General features: G+C 46.6%; 1 protein-coding gene across 4 annotated transcripts; it reads right to left on the bottom strand.

Moving 5' to 3' along the window:
- Positions 1 to 892: 892 nt before the first annotated feature.
- On the bottom strand, positions 893 to 16,270 carry Dedd (death effector domain containing). 4 transcript variants are annotated; one of them, XM_052201301.1, is made up of 6 exons: positions 16,174 to 16,261; positions 14,237 to 14,269; positions 4,047 to 4,435; positions 3,759 to 3,866; positions 2,011 to 2,157; positions 893 to 1,390 (listed from the first exon to the last, which is right to left on the bottom strand). In XM_052201301.1, exons 3-6 carry the CDS (start codon positions 4,369 to 4,371, stop codon positions 1,014 to 1,016), a joined length of 957 nt encoding a protein of 318 aa, XP_052057261.1. In that variant the 5' UTR covers positions 4,372 to 4,435; positions 14,237 to 14,269; positions 16,174 to 16,261; the 3' UTR covers positions 893 to 1,013. The 4 variants fall into 4 exon arrangements, with proteins under 4 accessions (XP_052057261.1, XP_052057262.1, XP_052057263.1 ...); XM_052201302.1 differs by lacking the exon at positions 16,174 to 16,261 and adding an exon at positions 16,014 to 16,098; XM_052201303.1 differs by lacking the exon at positions 14,237 to 14,269 and having other exon boundaries at positions 16,174 to 16,270.
- Between the last annotated feature and the right edge of the window lie 2,085 nt (positions 16,271 to 18,355).

Here is an 18,355-nt window from a genome sequence, read left to right as displayed (position 1 = left end):
AGCCTCCTGGCTCAAACACGCCACGCCTCCCTACCTAAGAAAGTGCAATGCCCAGTGCTTGGACTAGCTCCGTTCTCCAAAGCCCGGGAGAAGGGAGGGTGGAGGAACAGAGGAGGAGTGGATACTAAATACCCTGCTTGCTCTCAAGCCAGAAGGAAGCAAAGGGAGGGGGCTTGGAGTGGGTTTTCACTTGAAAAGGAAAGGAAAACATCACACCTCTGGCCCCTCCGGCTCCTCCTCAGAGAAAGTGTGCTCTAGCTAGCAGCCTCGACTCCATCCGTGTTCTGGTGTTCTCTCTCTCTCTCTCTCTCTCTCTCTCTCTCTCACACACACACACACACACACACACACACACACACATACACGTGTGGCAGTTGGGAGGGTAATTAGGCTGGCCCAATCCTCTGTGAGTGCACTGCAGATCTGATGGGACAGGAGGGAATTCATCCCAGGCAGAGTTTCAAGCTGTGGAATGAAGGACAGGCAGAGGGGAGCAGCACCCGAGGCCAGGAGACAGTGCAAAGGGCCACAGTTTCTTTGTTTTTAAAAAATTCTATAATTTGGAAGAAGGTGGTAATTAATTTCCAAAATACACTTCAGAGTCCCACCTTCCACACAGCTCCTTTACTCACAGCCCTTTGGTTTTTCAGACAAAATTTAAGAGCCCTCATAAGCCATAAGTATTGATTACCCCTCAGTGCGCCTGAAAGCAGTGTTCAATCCCTTACAAGGGCTATTCCAGAGACTCTGTCCCTATACACTTGTCTTACGGCTCAGTGGTAAGGTGGCTGTAGACACACACTAGGGTAAGTGACAACAGGAAACAGGGAAGCCCAGGCACATGGCTGCAGGGAGGGCAGGGACACCACTTCCACCTTCCTTTGTCTTTTCCTTTAAAAAAAAAAAAAAAGGCGGTGTGATTGGTTGGAAAGGGTAGAGAACAAACCCCAGAACGTAGGTCAGCTCCAGAGGTGACGGAGCGAACAGTCCCCAGAAAGGTGAGAAGGGAAAGGTCAGGGTAATGCTTGCAGCATCAAGTTCCTCAGGAGTTTCTGTCGGCCCAGCTCATAGTCCTCCTCATCCACGTTCACGAGCAGCTTGATGGCCTCGTGGCCCACAGCCTGCTTGAGAGAGTCCGTGATGAAGACGCCTTTCAGTGCCTCTAATAATGAGCCATTAATGTAGTCTCGCCAGAATGCGTCGAGGTAGGTGAGCTCAGAGAACTTGATGTCACAGATGATGGAGCCCAGGTCCCGGGACTTGAGGATAGTGTTGGCCTGGTTAAAGCGCTCAAACTGGCGCTCAAGTGGGTCCTGCTTATTGGAGAAGACATTGCCTTGCAGAGCAGTCTCGTGCTGGCAGTACTCCGCCCGAACTCGCAGCCTGATGTCTGGGAGAGAGTTAAGGAGGAGCATGGTTGAGAATAAGGATTGTTTACAACCAAAGCTAGAAAAGCAAGCGAGAACAGCAGAGACCCTCTTCTCGCAGCTTCTTTACCTCTCCCCAGAACTAGTTCTTCATCGTGTCCTTGAAGCCCTGGCCTTAATGAATATGGCCTTAATGAATGAGCTGCCCTACAATGAATATGCTTGGGTCACTCACAAAGGGCATCTTGCTTAGAATAGACCCGTTTTATTAAAAAGTTGTTCAAGTTTACTTTAATTCTCTGTCTTGACTTGGTTCATCCTATATAAGAATGATGTTGGCATTCCTTTGATTTAATAGTAACTAAAAAGGATTGTAATATACCATTGTCAAAAAGATACTAGTTCTCATGAAAACTAAACCCAAACTGAAAACTGCAAAAACTGCCTTGCACTGAATTACAGACTGCCCTGAAAGATTTAATAGTAACTAAAAAGGATTGTAATATACCATTGTCAAAAAGATACTAGTTCTCATGAAAACTAAACCCAAACTGAAAACTGCAAAAACTGCCTTGCACTGAATCACAGAGTTCTTTATATTTTCCCTCAAGTCTACATCTCTAAAATCCTTGAATCTCCTTACCACAAGTCTGCTTTTCCTTCGGGTCCGGTGTCACTGACTTCCGGCGTTTTCGCTGGCTCCCAAGTGTGGCTCTCCCTCGGGCTGGCCGCTTACTACACATTTGAGAACCCGATGTGGGGCAGCACACCACAGGGTAGTGGGGAGGCACTGACCAGAAAGTAAACAGATAACACAAGGCTTTAAAAGCAGAACTTCAAATACTTCATTTGGAATACACGATGGAATCATTTAGATGAGAATAAAAGCAGTACTGCTGATGTCACCCGAAGGCTCGGGTAGAGCTCAGTGATCAGGGTCTGCCAAGCTTTCATGAAGATCTGGATTCAGCCCTAACAATGGGTGGCAGGAGGCACACACTAAGTACGGTGGAGACATCAATCATTCGAGCACTTAAGGGTGAAGGAAGGAGGCCAGGCAGTGGTGGCACACACCTTTAATCCTAGCACTAGGGAGGCAGAGGCAATTGAATCTCTGAGTTCAAGGTCTACAAAGTAAGTTCCAGGACAGTCAAGGATCCACAAAGAAATCCTGTCTCAAAAAAACAAAAACAAAAGACGGGCGGTGGTGGCACACACCTGTGATCCCAGCACTTGGGAGGGAGAGGAAGGGGGATTTCTGAGTTCGAGGCCAGCCTGGTCTACAGAGTGAGTTCCAGGACAGCCAGGACTACACAGAGAAACCCTGTCTCAAAAACAAAACAAAAACAAAAAACAAAAAAGGTGAAGGAGGGCTGGAGAGATGGCTCAGCGGTCAAGACCACTGACTGCTCTTCCACAGGTCCTGAGTTCAAATCCCAGCAACCACATGGTGGCTCACAACCATCTGTTATGAAATCTGACGCCCTCTTCTGGTGTGTCTGAAGACAACTACAGCGTACTTACATGTAATAAATAAATAAATCTTTAAAAAAAATAAAAGGTGAAGGAAGGCCAACTCAGCCTATATAGAGTCCTACACCTACCCAAGCTAAACAGGAAGCCTCATAAAAAAAAAAAAAAAAAGGTTAGGGCTGCAGCGACAGCTCAGTAGTCAAGAGCACTTGTAGTTCTTATAGAGAACCCAGGTTCACCCACATGGATGCTGACAGTTTGAGGGGATCTGACACCCTCTTCTGACCTCAACAGGTACCAGGTACACACATGGCACACATGCAAATATGCAGGCAAACATACAGAAATAATTTTTTAAAAACTGACCTAGGGTCTGGAGAGATGGCTCAGTATACATGCAGACAGTATACTCATACACATAAATTGATTTTTAAAAAGTGACCTAAAAGGAGGGCAAACACTAGACCTAGACAAAGTATATTTCACCTGATTTGCATATGTACATGTTCACATAGATGTGTTCATATGTAAGTGTGCCTACATGTGAAGGCCAAAGGTCAGCATTAAGTGTCTTCCCCAACCCTCTCCCCATCTTTTTTTAGACAAGGGCTTCCACTGAGTCTTGAGCTCCCCAATGTGCTGAGATTGACTGCATATGTGAGCTCCAGGGATGCCCCTGCCTCTGCCCTCCAACATGAAATTACAACTTTTATTCCCCAGTTTTCTCTGGTGTTGGGGACCTGAATTCAGGTCCTCAGGCTCATGTGGCAGACATTACGGACTGAGCATCATCTCCCTGGCCTCTGATTGTTTTAATGGGGTGGATGTAGAGAGACTGCATCTTTTCATTGATGTTGGCGCAGCCACACATGTGATGGGATTAATGTTCTTAGGAAAATACAAGTAATATCTTCTCACCTGTTTTAGAGGGCTGGGGAGGCCTCGGTTCTGGATCACTGAGGGTTCTGGGGGTCACATAGCGAATTGATGTTTCCTCCAGATACTTGTCTACAAGATCAGGGCACACTGCAGAAGGAGAAGAAGTCACTCAAGAAAAAATACCCTCTTTCTTCTCCCAAAGGATCTCCATTCTCCTAGGCACTCCCCAGGTCAGGACCGCCCCCTGTAGACCCCTGCACTTCTCACTCCTGGCCTCCCACAGTTTCTCTTTCTTATTCAAGTGTTCCCAGGCCCCATAAGCCTCACCAGCTCGCCTCTTCTTGAGAGTAACATAGGGCAGCAAGTCATGGCGAGTAATGATGCGCAGTAGCTGCAGCACCTGGCGAAAGTTAGTCTCGTCACAGCGGCCCTGGCGCTCCAGGGCCAGTAGGAAGTCACGGCCATTTCGGATGAGTCCACGTTCATGGTCATCAATGACATCAACAAAAAGGAAGGACAGCACGCGGACATCTCTGTGTGTCAGGTGGGTGCCCACGATGTCAAACATGCGGTGCAGGCTGTAGAGCCCATGCTCCTGCTCACCACGCTCTTCGGGCCACACCTGGCTTGCCCGCCTCTTTAGGCCCGCCATGCTAGAGGCTCAGAAATGGAGTGCTCTCCAGACTCTCTGCTCAGCGGCTGCAGTCGACAGTGATCTGTAAGACAGGACAAGATCCCATGAGCCAGTGCACTGGTAGCAACCATTTTCTGTATTGTCTTAACATGCTACTAACGCAGCACAATGTTTAATATGCTTGTTAAATATCACAAAGTGTTTGTGCTAGATGTGTGGTATATGCCTTCCATCTCAGTGCTCAAGAGGCAGAGGCAGGTAGACCACAGAGTTTCAGGACAGTCAGGGCTACAGAGACCCTGTCTCAAAAAAGCAAAAAACAACAACAAAAAAAGCAAAACAAACAACAAAACAATGCTAAAGCTCTTCCTACTCAACAGATGATACCCTGAGTCTAGATTCTACAAGGGATCTTGGAAAACTGACTGGATCTCCAGTCAGTTCCTGGAGTGAGAAAGCTTCGTGTGATTCTAGTACTGCATAGGTCAGAAGTTTCTGTTGCAGCTAGGCATGAGAGTATACACCTATAATTACAGCACTCAGGAGCCAGAAGCAGGAGGATTATCCTAAGTTTGAAGCCATTCTGGACGGTACAGCAAATTGCATCCAGCCAGAGATATATAGGTAAACCCTCTCTCAAAACCAAAGTAAGCCAGTCTGGTAAAGCATGCCTAACACCCCAGCGCTTGAGAGGTGGAGGCAAGGAGGATCAGGAGTTTAAGGCTATCCTCAGCTACAGGGCAAGATCAAAGCCAACCTGGGCTACATGAAACTGTCTCAAAGTTGATTTGTTTGTTGGCAGGTTGGTTGGTTGGGTTTTTTTTTTTTTTTTTTTTTTTTTTTTTTGTCTTTTTGAGACAGGGTTTCTCTGTGTAGCCCTGGCTGTCCTGGAACTTACTCTGTAGACCAAGCTGCCCTTGAACTCAGAAATCCGCCTGCCTCTGCCTCCCAGGGTGCTGGGATTACAGGCGTGTGCCACCACCACCCTGTCTCCAAAACACTGCTTTTAGTCCCTTGAAACCCTGATTTGCTGGGCATAGAGGTACATGCCTGTAACTAGCATTGAGGAGACTGAGGCAGGAGAATCTGATTCCAGGCCAACATGGTCTACATATTCAAACTATCTTCCAGAAACAACAAATATATATAGTAGCAGAATACTATCTAGGTGTAGCAGCGTGCCCCTTTGATCTGAGAACTCAGGAGGCTCTCTGTGAGTGTGAAAGCAACCTAGTGTTCCACAGTTAGTTTTAGGCCAGCCAGGGTTAAATAACATAGCCCTGTCTCAAAGGAGTTAGGGCTGTTAATGGTTAAGAGCACCAGCTGTTCCTCCAGAAGACCTAAGTTCAGTTCCCAGCACCCACAGGACTAGCTTCATCCACCTGTAACTCCACCTCTGAGGGGATCCGATGCCACTGGCCTGAGACCTCAATAGTCACATACATAACTAAATAAAAATAAAAATTCTCTTTTTTAGAATGGTGGTATATAGCCTTAATCCCAGCACTTGGGAGGCAGAGGCAGGCGGAATTCTGACTTCGAGGCCAGCCTGGTCTACAGAGTGAGTTCCAGGACAGCCAGGGCTATACAGAGAAACCCTGTCTTGAAAAACCAAAAAATAAATAAATAAATAAATAAATAAATAAATAAATAAATTAAAATTCTCTTTTTTGAATTGTGGTATATAGCCTTAATCCCAGTAAACAGAGGAAGGCAGATCTCTATGAGTACCAGGCCAGCCAAAGCTACACAGTGAGACCTTGTCTCAAACCATTTTAAATCTTTTTTTAAAAGCTAACCAAAGAGGGGCTGGAGAGATGGCTCAGTGGTTAAGAGCACTGACTGCTATTCCAGAGGACCAAAGTTCAATTGCCAGCAACCACATGGTGGCTGAAAACCATCTGTAATGGGATCCAATGCCCTCTTCTGGTGTGTCTGAAGACACCAACAGTGTACTCACATGCATTAAGTAAATAAGTAAATATTAAAACAAAACAAAAACAAAACAAAGAAACTAACAAAAGAAAACTACTTTTTCCCATTCCTAAGTAGTTCCATTTGTTTTTTCTCTTTATTTTTATTTTATTTTTTAAGACAGGCTCTCACTATGTAAATCTGACTGTCCTAGAACTATGTCCAGGATGGCCTCAAACTCAAGAGATCTGCTTGCTTCTGCCCTCTGAGTGCTGGGAGTAAAGGCACACACCCCCACACTTGGCTGGTTGGCTTTTCTTCTCTCTTCCTTCCTTTCACTCCCTCCCTCCCTCTTTCCTTCCTTCCTATGGTTTGTTTTGCTTTTTTTTCTTTTTTCTTTTTTCTTTTTGGTTTTTCAAGACAGGATTTCTCTGTGTAGCTCTGGCTGTCCTGGAACTCACTCTGTCACCAGGTTGGCCTCGAACTCAGAAATCCGCCTGCCTCTGCCTCCCAAGTGCTGGGATTATAGGTGTGCGCCACCAGCACCCTGCTACTCAGGTGAACGGTTTTAAGTCACTAGTTAGAACTAGCTTAAATTCTGATTGTGTCATTAGACTTTAGCTATGTGACCTTAACTTCCAAGGTTCAGTGGCGAGTGACTATAGCGGCACATGCCATAATCTCAGCTCACAGAACAGGAAGGTCGCGAGTCTGAGTCCAGTTTGACCTTAGGGTCCCAAAAACACAATATAAACACAAAGCAAAACCTAACTAACACTCCCTACAGATGGCATATAACAAACCCTTGTCAAAGACCAATCACAGCCCAGTGCTTGATTCACAAATACCCCATGCAATGTCATCAGCCTATCATCTAGAGCTAACAGCTTTCACCTTCACTTTACAGTCATTCACACCTGCAGTACTGCATGGAGGTCCATTCCACCCTGACCACAACCCCAGCCTTCAGTCCGTTCTATCTATCTATCTATTTATTTATTTGTTTGTTTATGAGACAGGGTTTCTCTGTGTAGTCCTGGCTGGCCTGGAACTCACTTTGTAGACCAGGCTAGCCTTGAACTCAGAAATCCGCCTGCCTCTGCCTCCCAAGTGCTGGGATTAAAGGCAAGCACCACCACAGCCCAGCCGCTCAGTCCTTTCTTTCTTTTTTTTTTTTTGATTTGGTTTTTTTCGAGACAGGGTTTTTCTCTGTATAGCCCTGGCTGTCCAGGAGCTCACTCTGTAGACCAGGCTGGCCTTGAACTCAGAAATCCGCCTGCCTCTGCCTCCCAGAGTGCTGGGATTACAGGCGTGCAGTCCGTTCTTAATTCCTCCTGCAGCACACAGTGTTTCGGAAATGTGCCCCTCCTTTTACCTCACAGTCACTGCCAAGGTTTGGATTTAATAGCTGTCTCAACTGCACTACTGCAGCTGACTCTATTTTTTAAATTTTTATTTCATTTACTTACTTTGTGTGTGTACATATATCCGTGTGTTGGATGTACACAGTGCATGTGTGGTGTCAGAGGACACCTTTCAGGGGTCAGTTCTCTCTTCCCACTGAATGGGTCCCAGGGATGAAAATCAGGCTGGGTAACAAGTGCCTAAACCTGCTGAGCCATCTCACCAGCTCCTGAAAACTTTTCATTTTTTCATTTTTGACACAAGATCTCAAGATGTAGCCCAGACTGGCCTTAACTTGCTATATAACCTAAGCAGGCACTGAACTTTGGGTCATCCAGCCTGAGCCTCCTGAATGATAGGGTCACAGGCATGCACAACCACCATCAATAGTTTTGGGGGAACAGTGAGGTTTTTTTGACAGAGTTTCTTCATGTAGCCCTGGCTGTCCTGGAACTCTCTATGTAAACCAGGCTGGTTCCAACTCATAAAGCTCTGCCTGCCTCTGTATCCTTAGCACTAGGATTAAAGGTGGGCGCCATCACACCCAGCCTGTCATCCTCAGTCTTAACCTAAAACCTATCCCCACAGTTAACTGCTAAAATGAAAAACCGTGTGTGTGTGTGTGTGTGTGTGTGTGTGTGTGTGTGTGTGTGTGTGTGTTTGTGTGTGTAGGGGGGTGGGGTGGGGAGGAGGGAGGGAGAGAGAGGAAAAAAAGGGCTGGCAGTGGTGGTGCACGCCTTTAATCCCAGCACTTAGGAGGCAGAGGCAGGCAGAATTTTTAAGTTCGAGGCCAGCCTGGTCTACAGAGTGAGTTCCAGGACAGCCAGGGATATACAGAGAAACCCTAGCTCAAGAAACAAACAAACAAACAAACCAAAAAAAAAAAAAAAAAAAAAAAAAAAAAACTAAAAGAAAAACTGAGCTGAAGATACAAGGGAGGAGGAACCTGCTCTTCACCTGTAAGAAGACTTCAAGTTCCAATCGTCTACCCAGCCTTCCAGAGCAGCCTGCCTTCCTCATCTACCACACATTTTAGCTGTTATTAACCACTAGTTTCCCAACTATTCAATTGGTTAGAGTTTACACTTACTATGTACTTCATTCATTCCTCTATACTTTTCTCCAGGCTATTCCCTTTGCCTCAATTCCCTTTCTCCTCTGTCTATTTCATATCCCTATAAGCCTCTCTCTTTCAGATGGCTAACTCAGAAGACCCAACTCACTCTGGGTGGTGGTAGCAAATGCCTTTAATCCCAGCTCTATGAGTTCGAGGCCAGCCTAGTCTATAGACAGCCAGGACTATACAAAGAAACCCTGTATGCAAAAAAAAAAAAAAAAAAAAAAAAGCAAGCAAAGAAAGGAAGAAATGAAGAAAGAAAGAAAGCCCTTTATCCCACTAATCAAAAGCAGAGGCAGCATATCTCAATGAGTTTGAGGACAGCTACTAAGACTATCTTAGAAAGGGGCAGGGGGTCAACTTTCTATCTCCAAGGATGACTTAAGTGGTCCTCTTCTATGCTCTTATGGAAAACTATGTTTCTTTTATATCAGTATACTAAAATTATTTAGATCCTGTACAATTCATATAGTAGTGCTAAATCAAAGTCATCTTTATAGTCATAATACTTAGCAGCAGGCAGCCACAGCAGCAGCCTGTTGTTGAGAACTAAACTTAATTTCCAGGAGGGCAATACAAGCAACACCAGTTGAAAACCAAAGTTATCAGAGTCCAAGAGTAAGAGGGGATCTACCCAAAAGAAGCATGCGAACCATGCACGGTGGTCCATGCGTATGCTTATATGTAAGCCATGCACGGTGGCGCATGTGTATGCTTATATGTAAGCCATGCATGGTGGTGCATGTGCATGCCTATAACCCCGAATTAGGAAGGCTGAGACAGATAACAAACACAAGGCCAGTCTGAGTTCTATAGTGAAACCTGTCTCAGAATGGAGCAGGTGTAGAGTGTGCACAGAAACACACTCAATATTCAGTAACCCTGCATATATTCTGGCTAGTCAGAGCTGTCTCCATACCACAGAAAACTACTCACACCAAACCACCCTATTCAACAAGATGGTGTTCTGACCACTTTATACATGAAGATACTGGCTAAGCTGAAAAACTTTGGGGGCTGGAGAGATGGCTCCGCGGTTAAGAGCACTGATTGGTCTTCCAGAAGTCCTCAGTTCAGTTCCCAGCAACCACATAGTGGCTCACAACCATCTGTAATGGGATCTGATGCCCTCTTCTGGGATGTCTGAAGCCAGTGAATGAGTGACTGAGTACTCAAATAAACACAATAAACACAATAAATAAATCTTGGGGTTTTTTGTTTGCTTGCTTGTTTGTTTTTTTGGATTTTTTTTTTTTTTTTTTTTTTTGAGACAGGGTTTCTCTGTGTAGCCCTGGTTGTCCTGGAACTCACTCTGTAGACCAGGCTGGCCTCGAACTCAGAAATCCACCTGCCTCTGCCTCCCAAGTGCTGGGATTAAAGGCGTACATCACCACTGCCTGGCATAATAAATAAATCTTTAAAAAAAAAAAAAAAAAGAAAGAAAAGACAAACTTTGGAAATAACAGTGGTAGAGCAATGCTCACAGTGGCCTTGGATTCCATTTCTTTTTCTTTTTCTTTTTTTTTTTAAATTTATTTATTTATTATATGTAAGTACACTGTAGCTGTCTCCAGACCCACCAGAAGAGGGTGTCAGATCTCATTACAGATGGTTGTGAGCCACCATGTGGTTGCTGGGATTTGAACTCAGGACCTTTGGAAAAGCAGTCAGTGCTCTTAACCGCTGAGCTATCTCTCCAGCCCTGGATTCCATTTCTAGTACCAAAGAGAGAACAGAATGGTAAGCTCCTTCAAAGGAGCCATGATGGTGAGTTAGCCGAGAAGCAGTAGAGCCTGGTCCTTTCTCCCACAGTAAGCCAACAAGAAACGCACAAAGAAACTCTTCAATTCTCCTCTGGGGACAGGGAGGAAAAATCCCATGTAAAAAATAAATATGACCCACATGTAGTTTTAAAAGCCCAGGTACCTCACCCAAAGTACGGAAAACAATTGAGAAAATCATCACCAGACACTGGTTTCCTTGTCTCTTCCTCTCATGTCACCTGCTGTCACTCGGCAGAAATGGGGTTGCTGAGGAAAAAGCCCTTCTTACTCAGGTGGGCAGTGGGAGAGAAGCGAGCTCCCTTAGAACCCTGCACTTTCCAGTCGTTCCTGCCCACCTGTGCCCTCCAGCCAGCTGCTGATTATAAGGATCCCAGGGATAACAGATGGGCAGGTTTCATATCCAACCAATCAGAAGAGCAGATTGTTGCTTGGTTTCCCTAATTCAAAGTGTCCTTAAAACCCAAGCAATTAAGAAAAACCACCCCCCACACACATACTCTGTCCCTAGAAAATGAGGCAAAATAAAGGAAAACACTATAGTCCTAATTATATAATCAATGTAATTCTGCAATAGGTCTCAATCCTCTGAGAATTAACCCCTTTCACTTGACAGGGAGAGAAAGAGTCACTGTTAAGTTCTAGATCCCAGGCCAGACCATCCAAGGCACTAGGAATCATCAGAGCTTCTAGGTCAGTGGTTCTCCACCTGGAGCAATTTGCTCTGCCAGGGGACGTGTGACAATGACCAGAGACAGTTTTGATTGTCAAGATTTGTGGAAAGGGAGTTACACTACCAGCATATAATAAGGCCAGGGTACTGCTACACATCATATAAAGAAAGCACAGGATAATTACTAACAACAAATATATCAGGACCAAAATGTCTCTAGTAGTTAAGGAATCCTATTTTAAGTGAAACACGATGAAGGCTCAAAAGGGCACATGTCACTTTCCTCATCAGATCCACAGAAGGAAGCTGTGAGGCTTCTTCACCCCGAAACAATCCAATCTTATTCTAGAAGCAAAGGAGGGCCGGTCAGACACAGGCTCACCTAAGTAATGACTGCAGCTATCACAAAGACAATCGTCTCACCCCAGCAGTGCCCCTCCATCTCCTGCCGCTGCCCTTCAGGTGAAGGGCAGGTGGCAGACACACATACTCCCTCCTCTCCATCCAGCCCAGGGCTACTTTGACCCAGTTCAATGGAGTTCCGTGGGAATAAGAAAAATGCCAACTTCAAGACAAACACAAATGATCTTTGGTGCCATTTATAAAGTCCCAAAACAAGACTAGATAGCAGGCCCTTCCTTGTTAGGTCACTAATCAGACTTACACCATTTACTGAACCAAAATACAGAAACAGGCATTTCCCAAATAATGTCTCCCAAAATAATGTCAAGAGGCTGGCTGATAGGCAGGCTCCCACTTAATTATCATCCAGGATTGTGAGTTAACTCAGCAACCCAGCCGGGGTTTCTAAGAATCTAACTTCAGGATGAAAAGAACATCACCAACTTCCTCTTAAAGAGAATTATACTCAGCTTTTGGTGGCCAGGGAGCTCAGCCTAGACACGGCACTCCTAGATGTAATATATCGCCACAGAGAGGATGTGCTCCTCCAAACAGATGAGAAAGAACTCACGTGTGGTCATCTCAAATACTGCTAAATACCAAGAGACAAAAACAGCAGTGAAAGCCAGGCAGTGGTGGTGCACACCTTCAATCCCAGCACTTGGGAGGCAGAGGCAGGTGGATTTCTGAGTTCGAGGCCAGACTGGTCTACAGAGTGAGTTCCAGGACAACCAGGGCTACACAGAGAAACCCTGTCTCAGAAAAAAACAAAAACAAAAACACCTTAAAGTATAAACATGGGGCCAGAGAGAGATGGCTCAGTTTGTAAAGCACCTTCTAAGCCTTCGACTAAGTCAAAAAACAAAAAACAAAAAAACAGCAGCAAGCAGGAAAGGGTGGCACTCGACTTTAAATCCCAGCACCTGCTAAGCAGAGGCAGGTGGATCTCTTCATTCAAAACCAACCTGGTCTACACAGTGAGACCCTAGAACCAAACCAAACCAAACCCTCCGCAACTATAAACAAATATACTGATCCACTGAATGTCGTCGCTCTCGCTCTAGTTCAAATACTAATGTGCACGTGTGTTTTGTACTAGGGATATAGCTGGGGCCTTGGGTTTAAGCACGTAAGTGCTCTCACCAAGCTACATCCCGGCACAGAAAAATCCTAGATTCTGAAGGACTGCTGTATTTCCTGGAGTACAGTGTGATCCATTTTCCTTTAGTGAGGTGTGAAGCAGTAAGAGCTTCTACATGCACCTGAAGGTTTCTTCTTGATAGGTTGCTCTCTAGTGCATTTCTGTGCCTGAGCAGTCTAGATCCTCCCATCCAGAAATGACAAGCCTAACTTTTTTGTTGTTGGTTTTTTCCCGAGACAGGGTTCCTCTGTATAGCCCTGGCTGTCCTGGAACTCACTCTGGAGACCAGGCCAGCCTTGAACTCAGAAATCCACCTGCCTTTGCCTCCCAAGTGCTGGGATTAAAGGCGTGCACCATCACCGCCCAGCCAATCCTAACTATTTAAAGTACTTTGACTTAGGGAAGCAAAGAAATGTGTAGAAGAATGATCTTGAAATGAAAATGGCAGTCTAACTTCTAACAGGAATAACATCTATAATTTTATAAGAAAAAAAGAAATATTTGGCCGAGCATGGTGGCACACACCTGTAATCCCAGCACTTGGGAGGCAGAGACAGGCAGATTTCTGAGTTCGAGGCCAGCCTGGTCTACAGAGTGAGTTCCAGGACAGCCAGGGCAACACAGAGAAACCCTAACTCAAAAAACCCAAAAAAAGAAAAAGAAAAAAAAAAAAAAAGAAAGAAATATCTGACTCTCTCAAAAGCCCTTACCAGAAAGTCATGTGGAAGAACTTTAAAAAAAAAAAAAAATGACAACAGCCAGGTGTAGTGGCACATCCTTTCCATCCCCACACTTGGGAGGCAGAGGCAGATGGATCTCTTGTGAGTTTGAGGCCAGCCTGGTCTACATAGCAAATTATAGGCTAGCCACAGCGAGAACCTGTCTTACAAAAACGACAGACAGCTTGAATTTTGAAGCAAAAACTACCAGGGCAAACCTGAAGAGAGCTAAGAGCTCATGAAGGGCTTCCTTGCTGATGGGACCAGGAAAGAGGAAGCAAATTGATCTGGAAGGCAGAATTACATAGTGTGTTTTCAAAAAAAAAAAAAAAATCCCCCAAGAACTCTAAACAGCTGGAAGAGACAGTAAACTAGGAAAAAAGCCTTCTCTCTGAAGCACCTCAGCCATCACAGGAAATATTTCATAGACAATGTGCAAGAATACAGCTTCCCATATGTTAAACATGTTTCACTCAGAGCTGACCAGAAGGCTAGACAACAGCAAACCAAAGCTGGGACCTTGTCCCAGGACACTTAATATCCCCTCTTTCCCCTCCTCCTATCTTTCTCCAGTTACCTGAGCAGTGACTGCAACAAACCTTAATGGACCCGCAGAGGGAGTGAAGTCCTTCCCCTAGCATCTACCTGGTTAAGTAGGCTCTACCCCGATGCATCGCATACCGTTCCCATTTCCTCCCACTGTGTACAAACAAGAAAAAGTTCCAGACTTACCTTTGCGAGAAACTTAATTTCCCAGGGCTCTTCCTAGCACAAGTTTCAAAGCCAGCAGAAAAACAAAAACAAAAACAAATAAGGGGGAGGGTAAAAGAGCAAAATTTCAAGCTTTATTTTGAAACCTCAAAGGTTCACAGTTAGTAGTGCCAAAAAAAAAAAAAAAGAAAGTCATCTAAGCCTAGCGTCATTTCATTGACCGAACTATTCCAAACTAAAGAGACCTCAAACATACCAAAGTCCCCTTCTCTGCATCACAATTCACAATATAGCATCACCCCCCCCCCCCAAATTTCCACTCTCAATCATAGCAAGAAAGGTCCCAAGTCAACCACTTCTGGGAATAAACCATCACCCTGATACCGTCTCGCCTTCCTCAATTCCATATTCCAACTAGTTTCTTTCTTTCTTCTTTTTTTTCCCCCTTTGGTTTTTTGAGATAGGGTCTCTCTGTATAGCCCTGGCTGTCCTGGAACTCACTATGGGCTGGCCTTGAACCCAGAAATCCGCCTGCCTCTGCCTCCCATGTGTTGGGGTTAAAGGCGTGGGCCACCACTGCCTGGCTTTATCTAGTTTCTTACAACAGGAGTGCTAAGGGGGAACTGGAGGAGCAAAGGTACAGCCAAAGAAAACTCTTCCTTCTCATCACCGAGCCTCACCGAGGCCAGAATCAAACTCCAGCCTCACCTCTTCCTTCAGCACACAATGAGAACAAAATGAACACTAAGGCAACATCCACTCACTTCTACACTCCGGTAGGAAACGTTTGGTTTTTTTTTTCTAAATATGCATATTGACACCTCCTCCCCTCCTAGAAGGGGAGCAAAGGAAGGGTCTGTAAAGGTGAGCATATTTAATTAGCCTGATTATCTAAATGCCAGTCTGTCTCTTCTATTTCCTCCTCGGGCTACCAGAGCCTCCACCTTAGTACATAAAGCTCCAGAAAAGTCTCTTTCCCCGTTCTTGTAATGCTAATTGAAAAAAAAAAAAAAACCTAGAAAAGTGCTTTACTAATCTCCCTATTTGTAACCAGGAAAAACAAGGAAGCAGTAAGCAAGACAGTGTTTTGGAAAGCAAATCCGGTTGAACCCTCATTCAACCCCAATTCTCCAAACCCACATGACCATTCCTTTCTGCCCTTCCCACCCTATTAAAAGCTAAGCGCCTGGCAATTAAAATTGGCTGCAACTGATACTGCTTAACTCCGCTGCCTTCCACAGGGGCAAGGGAAACCCCCAAAGCCTCTATCATCCGCGCAGCTCCACTGCCCTACTCCCCCTTCCTTCCAAACTTTCCTCCGGGTCTCTCACTTTCTCCGTTACCCCGTCACATCTCCACTCTCTCCAGTCCCCGAGCCCCCCTTTCCCCTTCCCTTCTCTCCCACCCAAATTCTCCCCTAGGCCCTTCCGCTTCCAATTTGAACACTTTGAAAACCTCCCTCCAGCAAACGTCTCAAGTCCAATTCAACAACCCCCCCCCCACCAGCCTCCCACGTCCTCACAACAGCGCTCACGGGAGTCCAGTCCTCCCTGCGACCACATGCCACAAGCCCCCTTCCCCTCCACACCCTCGGCCTCCCCGTCCTGCTCCTACCCCTCTCAAGCGCTGGCTCGCAGCCCCACTCCCCACCTCGGCCTCTTTAATGCCCCCGGCCTGGCCCAGCCCGGGCCCTTGTTTACGCCCCTCCCCATGCTCGCACTCGTGCGCCCCGACCCCTGCCCTCTCCCACAGTTGCCATCTCCCCTGCACGCCCCCCTCGGCCGCTCCCCTCCCCCACCTCGCAGCGTCCCGTCACCTCCCTCTCCGGAGGTTCTCGGGCTGGACGTCGCCACCGCCTCCCCCTTCACTTTCCTTCCCCAAGCCCTTCGCGGCCCCGCCCGGCCCCGCCCCGTCCCACTCGACTCCCCCTCCCCACGCCGGCCGCCCCGCCGCCTCACTCTCGGCTCAGGCTTGGCGCCGCCATGTTGGATCCATCCGCGCTGCTCTCCGGGGCCTGGCTCACGGCTCCGCATCCGGGCTCCAGCCGCCGCCGCCTCCGCCGCCGCCGCCGCGGGCGTGGGGGAGGGGAGGGCCGGGCGGGGGTGGCTGCATCCTGCACAGCGCCTCCCGGAACCTGGCCGGTTAGTGTCGGCTTCGAGACCATAACGAGGCATGAGCGGAGTAGCCATACTAGGTGAGGGCAGCCTGGCAGCGGCATTAAGCGGGGAGTGGATGGCTTCACGCCGGGAGGAGAGACTGGAGACTGGCAGCCATCTTGCTTAGGGGCAAGCTGGCAACGCAGGGCTTTCCTAACGGCGGCGGCGGGGAGGTTCTAAGAAGTGGAGACCTAACGTATTTGTATATGGAAGCCTTGGTGGCGCCAGACCTGGCTGGTATCGGACTTGAAGGCCCTTGGGAGAGTGGGACTGGCAGCCATGATGCATAAGGGCGGAATAGTTCCGGAGTCGGGCTGCCCGGTGAACTTAGGTGAAAGTTCAAGATCTGGAGTTAACCTTTGCTTTGAACTTCCTGTCACCCAGACGTCCTGAAACCTGGACCTTACTGCAGCGCTTCTCAGATTCTGTCGGAATTCATCCCTTCAATATTTACCTTTCGAGTTCCCATTTCCTGTCGAAAAGTCGCCTCTGCTGACTCGTGAAGGACTGTTGAGAATTGAATTGGGGGTTGAGGTGGGATAGGCTCAAGAATGTTCTGGAGCTGCCAACAGCCTGATGTGGCTAAAGGAGAAGGTAATACAGAGGTCTGTAAGATAGGGAGGGACCCGGTGATGCAAGGCCTTGCAAATTTATTTTATCCTAAGGGTAGTTGGAGAGGCTTAGAAGGGTCCGAGCAGAGGTGTGAACAATTATGTTTGTATTGTAGAGAGATCACAGCTTGCCAGCTCTAAGCATGTTAGTTCTGGCCTGGAGCCTGAGGCAGGAGGATTGTTTGAGCCCTGGAGATGGAGACCAATTTGGGCTTAGTTGAAGCGAAGAAGACTGCTAGGATGTTAGCACTGTGGGAGAATGTGTTCTTAGCACACTTAGGCCTGGCGTTCAGTCCCTGGGCAGTGGGGCTGGGTAGGGAGAGAGATCAGTTATGAAGCTAAAGCTAAGGAAGAGCCGGTGGTGATGTGTAGGTAGGAAGACGTGTGATGGATAAGGAGATATGAATGTACTGACTTGAATAACTGAGTTACGTTATTTTTAGTCTAAGAGAGATCTGCGGGATATCTTTTAGGCAAGTAAATATGATTTACTGTGGTTTGAAACCAATAAAGTTTTAAGTGTACTTGCGTACCTATTCAGAGTTCTTGGAGCCATAAGAGAGAACAATGGCCTAAAGAGGAGGCTGCGTGCATTCGAGGGGTGAGATGAGGGAAGGAAGCAGAAAATAGGACAATGAGGAGACACCGACCGGAAGAAAAGTATCAAGGAAACGTGTTTAAAGTATCAAATGTAACCGATGAAGTAAGATGTGGACTAAAATGTGTGGATCGGAATGTGGAAGAAAGAAAGGTCACTAGGTAAACTTGGAGAAAGCTGATACGGAGATGTATAGGGTAACAACCAGATCCAAGTGGAAAGATACAATGTATAAAAACAGTTTTGTGGCCAGGCACCTAACTAAAGTTTGTAATCCCAGCATTCAAGAAGTGGAAGGATGCGATTTGAGGCAAACCTGGACCTATTTAATGAGATCAGCCAGACCCAGTTGTAAAAAGTCTAAAGTAAAAAGCCCCTTTCTCGGTGTTAATTGTGAGGGGAGAATTTAAAAGAAAGGAAGGTTTTCACCAGTAGGTGGTGCATACCTTTAGTTTCAGTGCTCAGGAGGCAGAAACTGGCAGATCTCTGAGTCAAGGCCAGCCTGGTCCACAGAGTGAGTTCCAGGACACCCAGAGCTACATGGATAAACCCTGCCTCAAACAAGAGGAAAGAAGGAAGGAAAGAAAGAGGAAAGGAAAAGAATGAATTTGAGGTAACCTGAGCCTCCCTGGTGGCTGGGCTGTACCTTAGCAAGACCTTTTGTCAGCGTATCCAAGGTAGAATGACGGTTACCAAGGAAACGGACAAGTGGGCTGGAAAACAATGCTCAGGGCAGCCAGAACTACACAGAAACCCTGGGGTTTGGTGCTTGTCT

Source organism: Apodemus sylvaticus, chromosome 12 (assembly GCF_947179515.1).
Source record: "Apodemus sylvaticus chromosome 12, mApoSyl1.1, whole genome shotgun sequence".
Classification (NCBI taxonomy): Eukaryota; Metazoa; Chordata; class Mammalia; order Rodentia; family Muridae; genus Apodemus; species Apodemus sylvaticus.
Note: the sequence above shows the minus strand (reverse complement) of the source record. Positions and strands in the feature narration are given on the sequence as shown.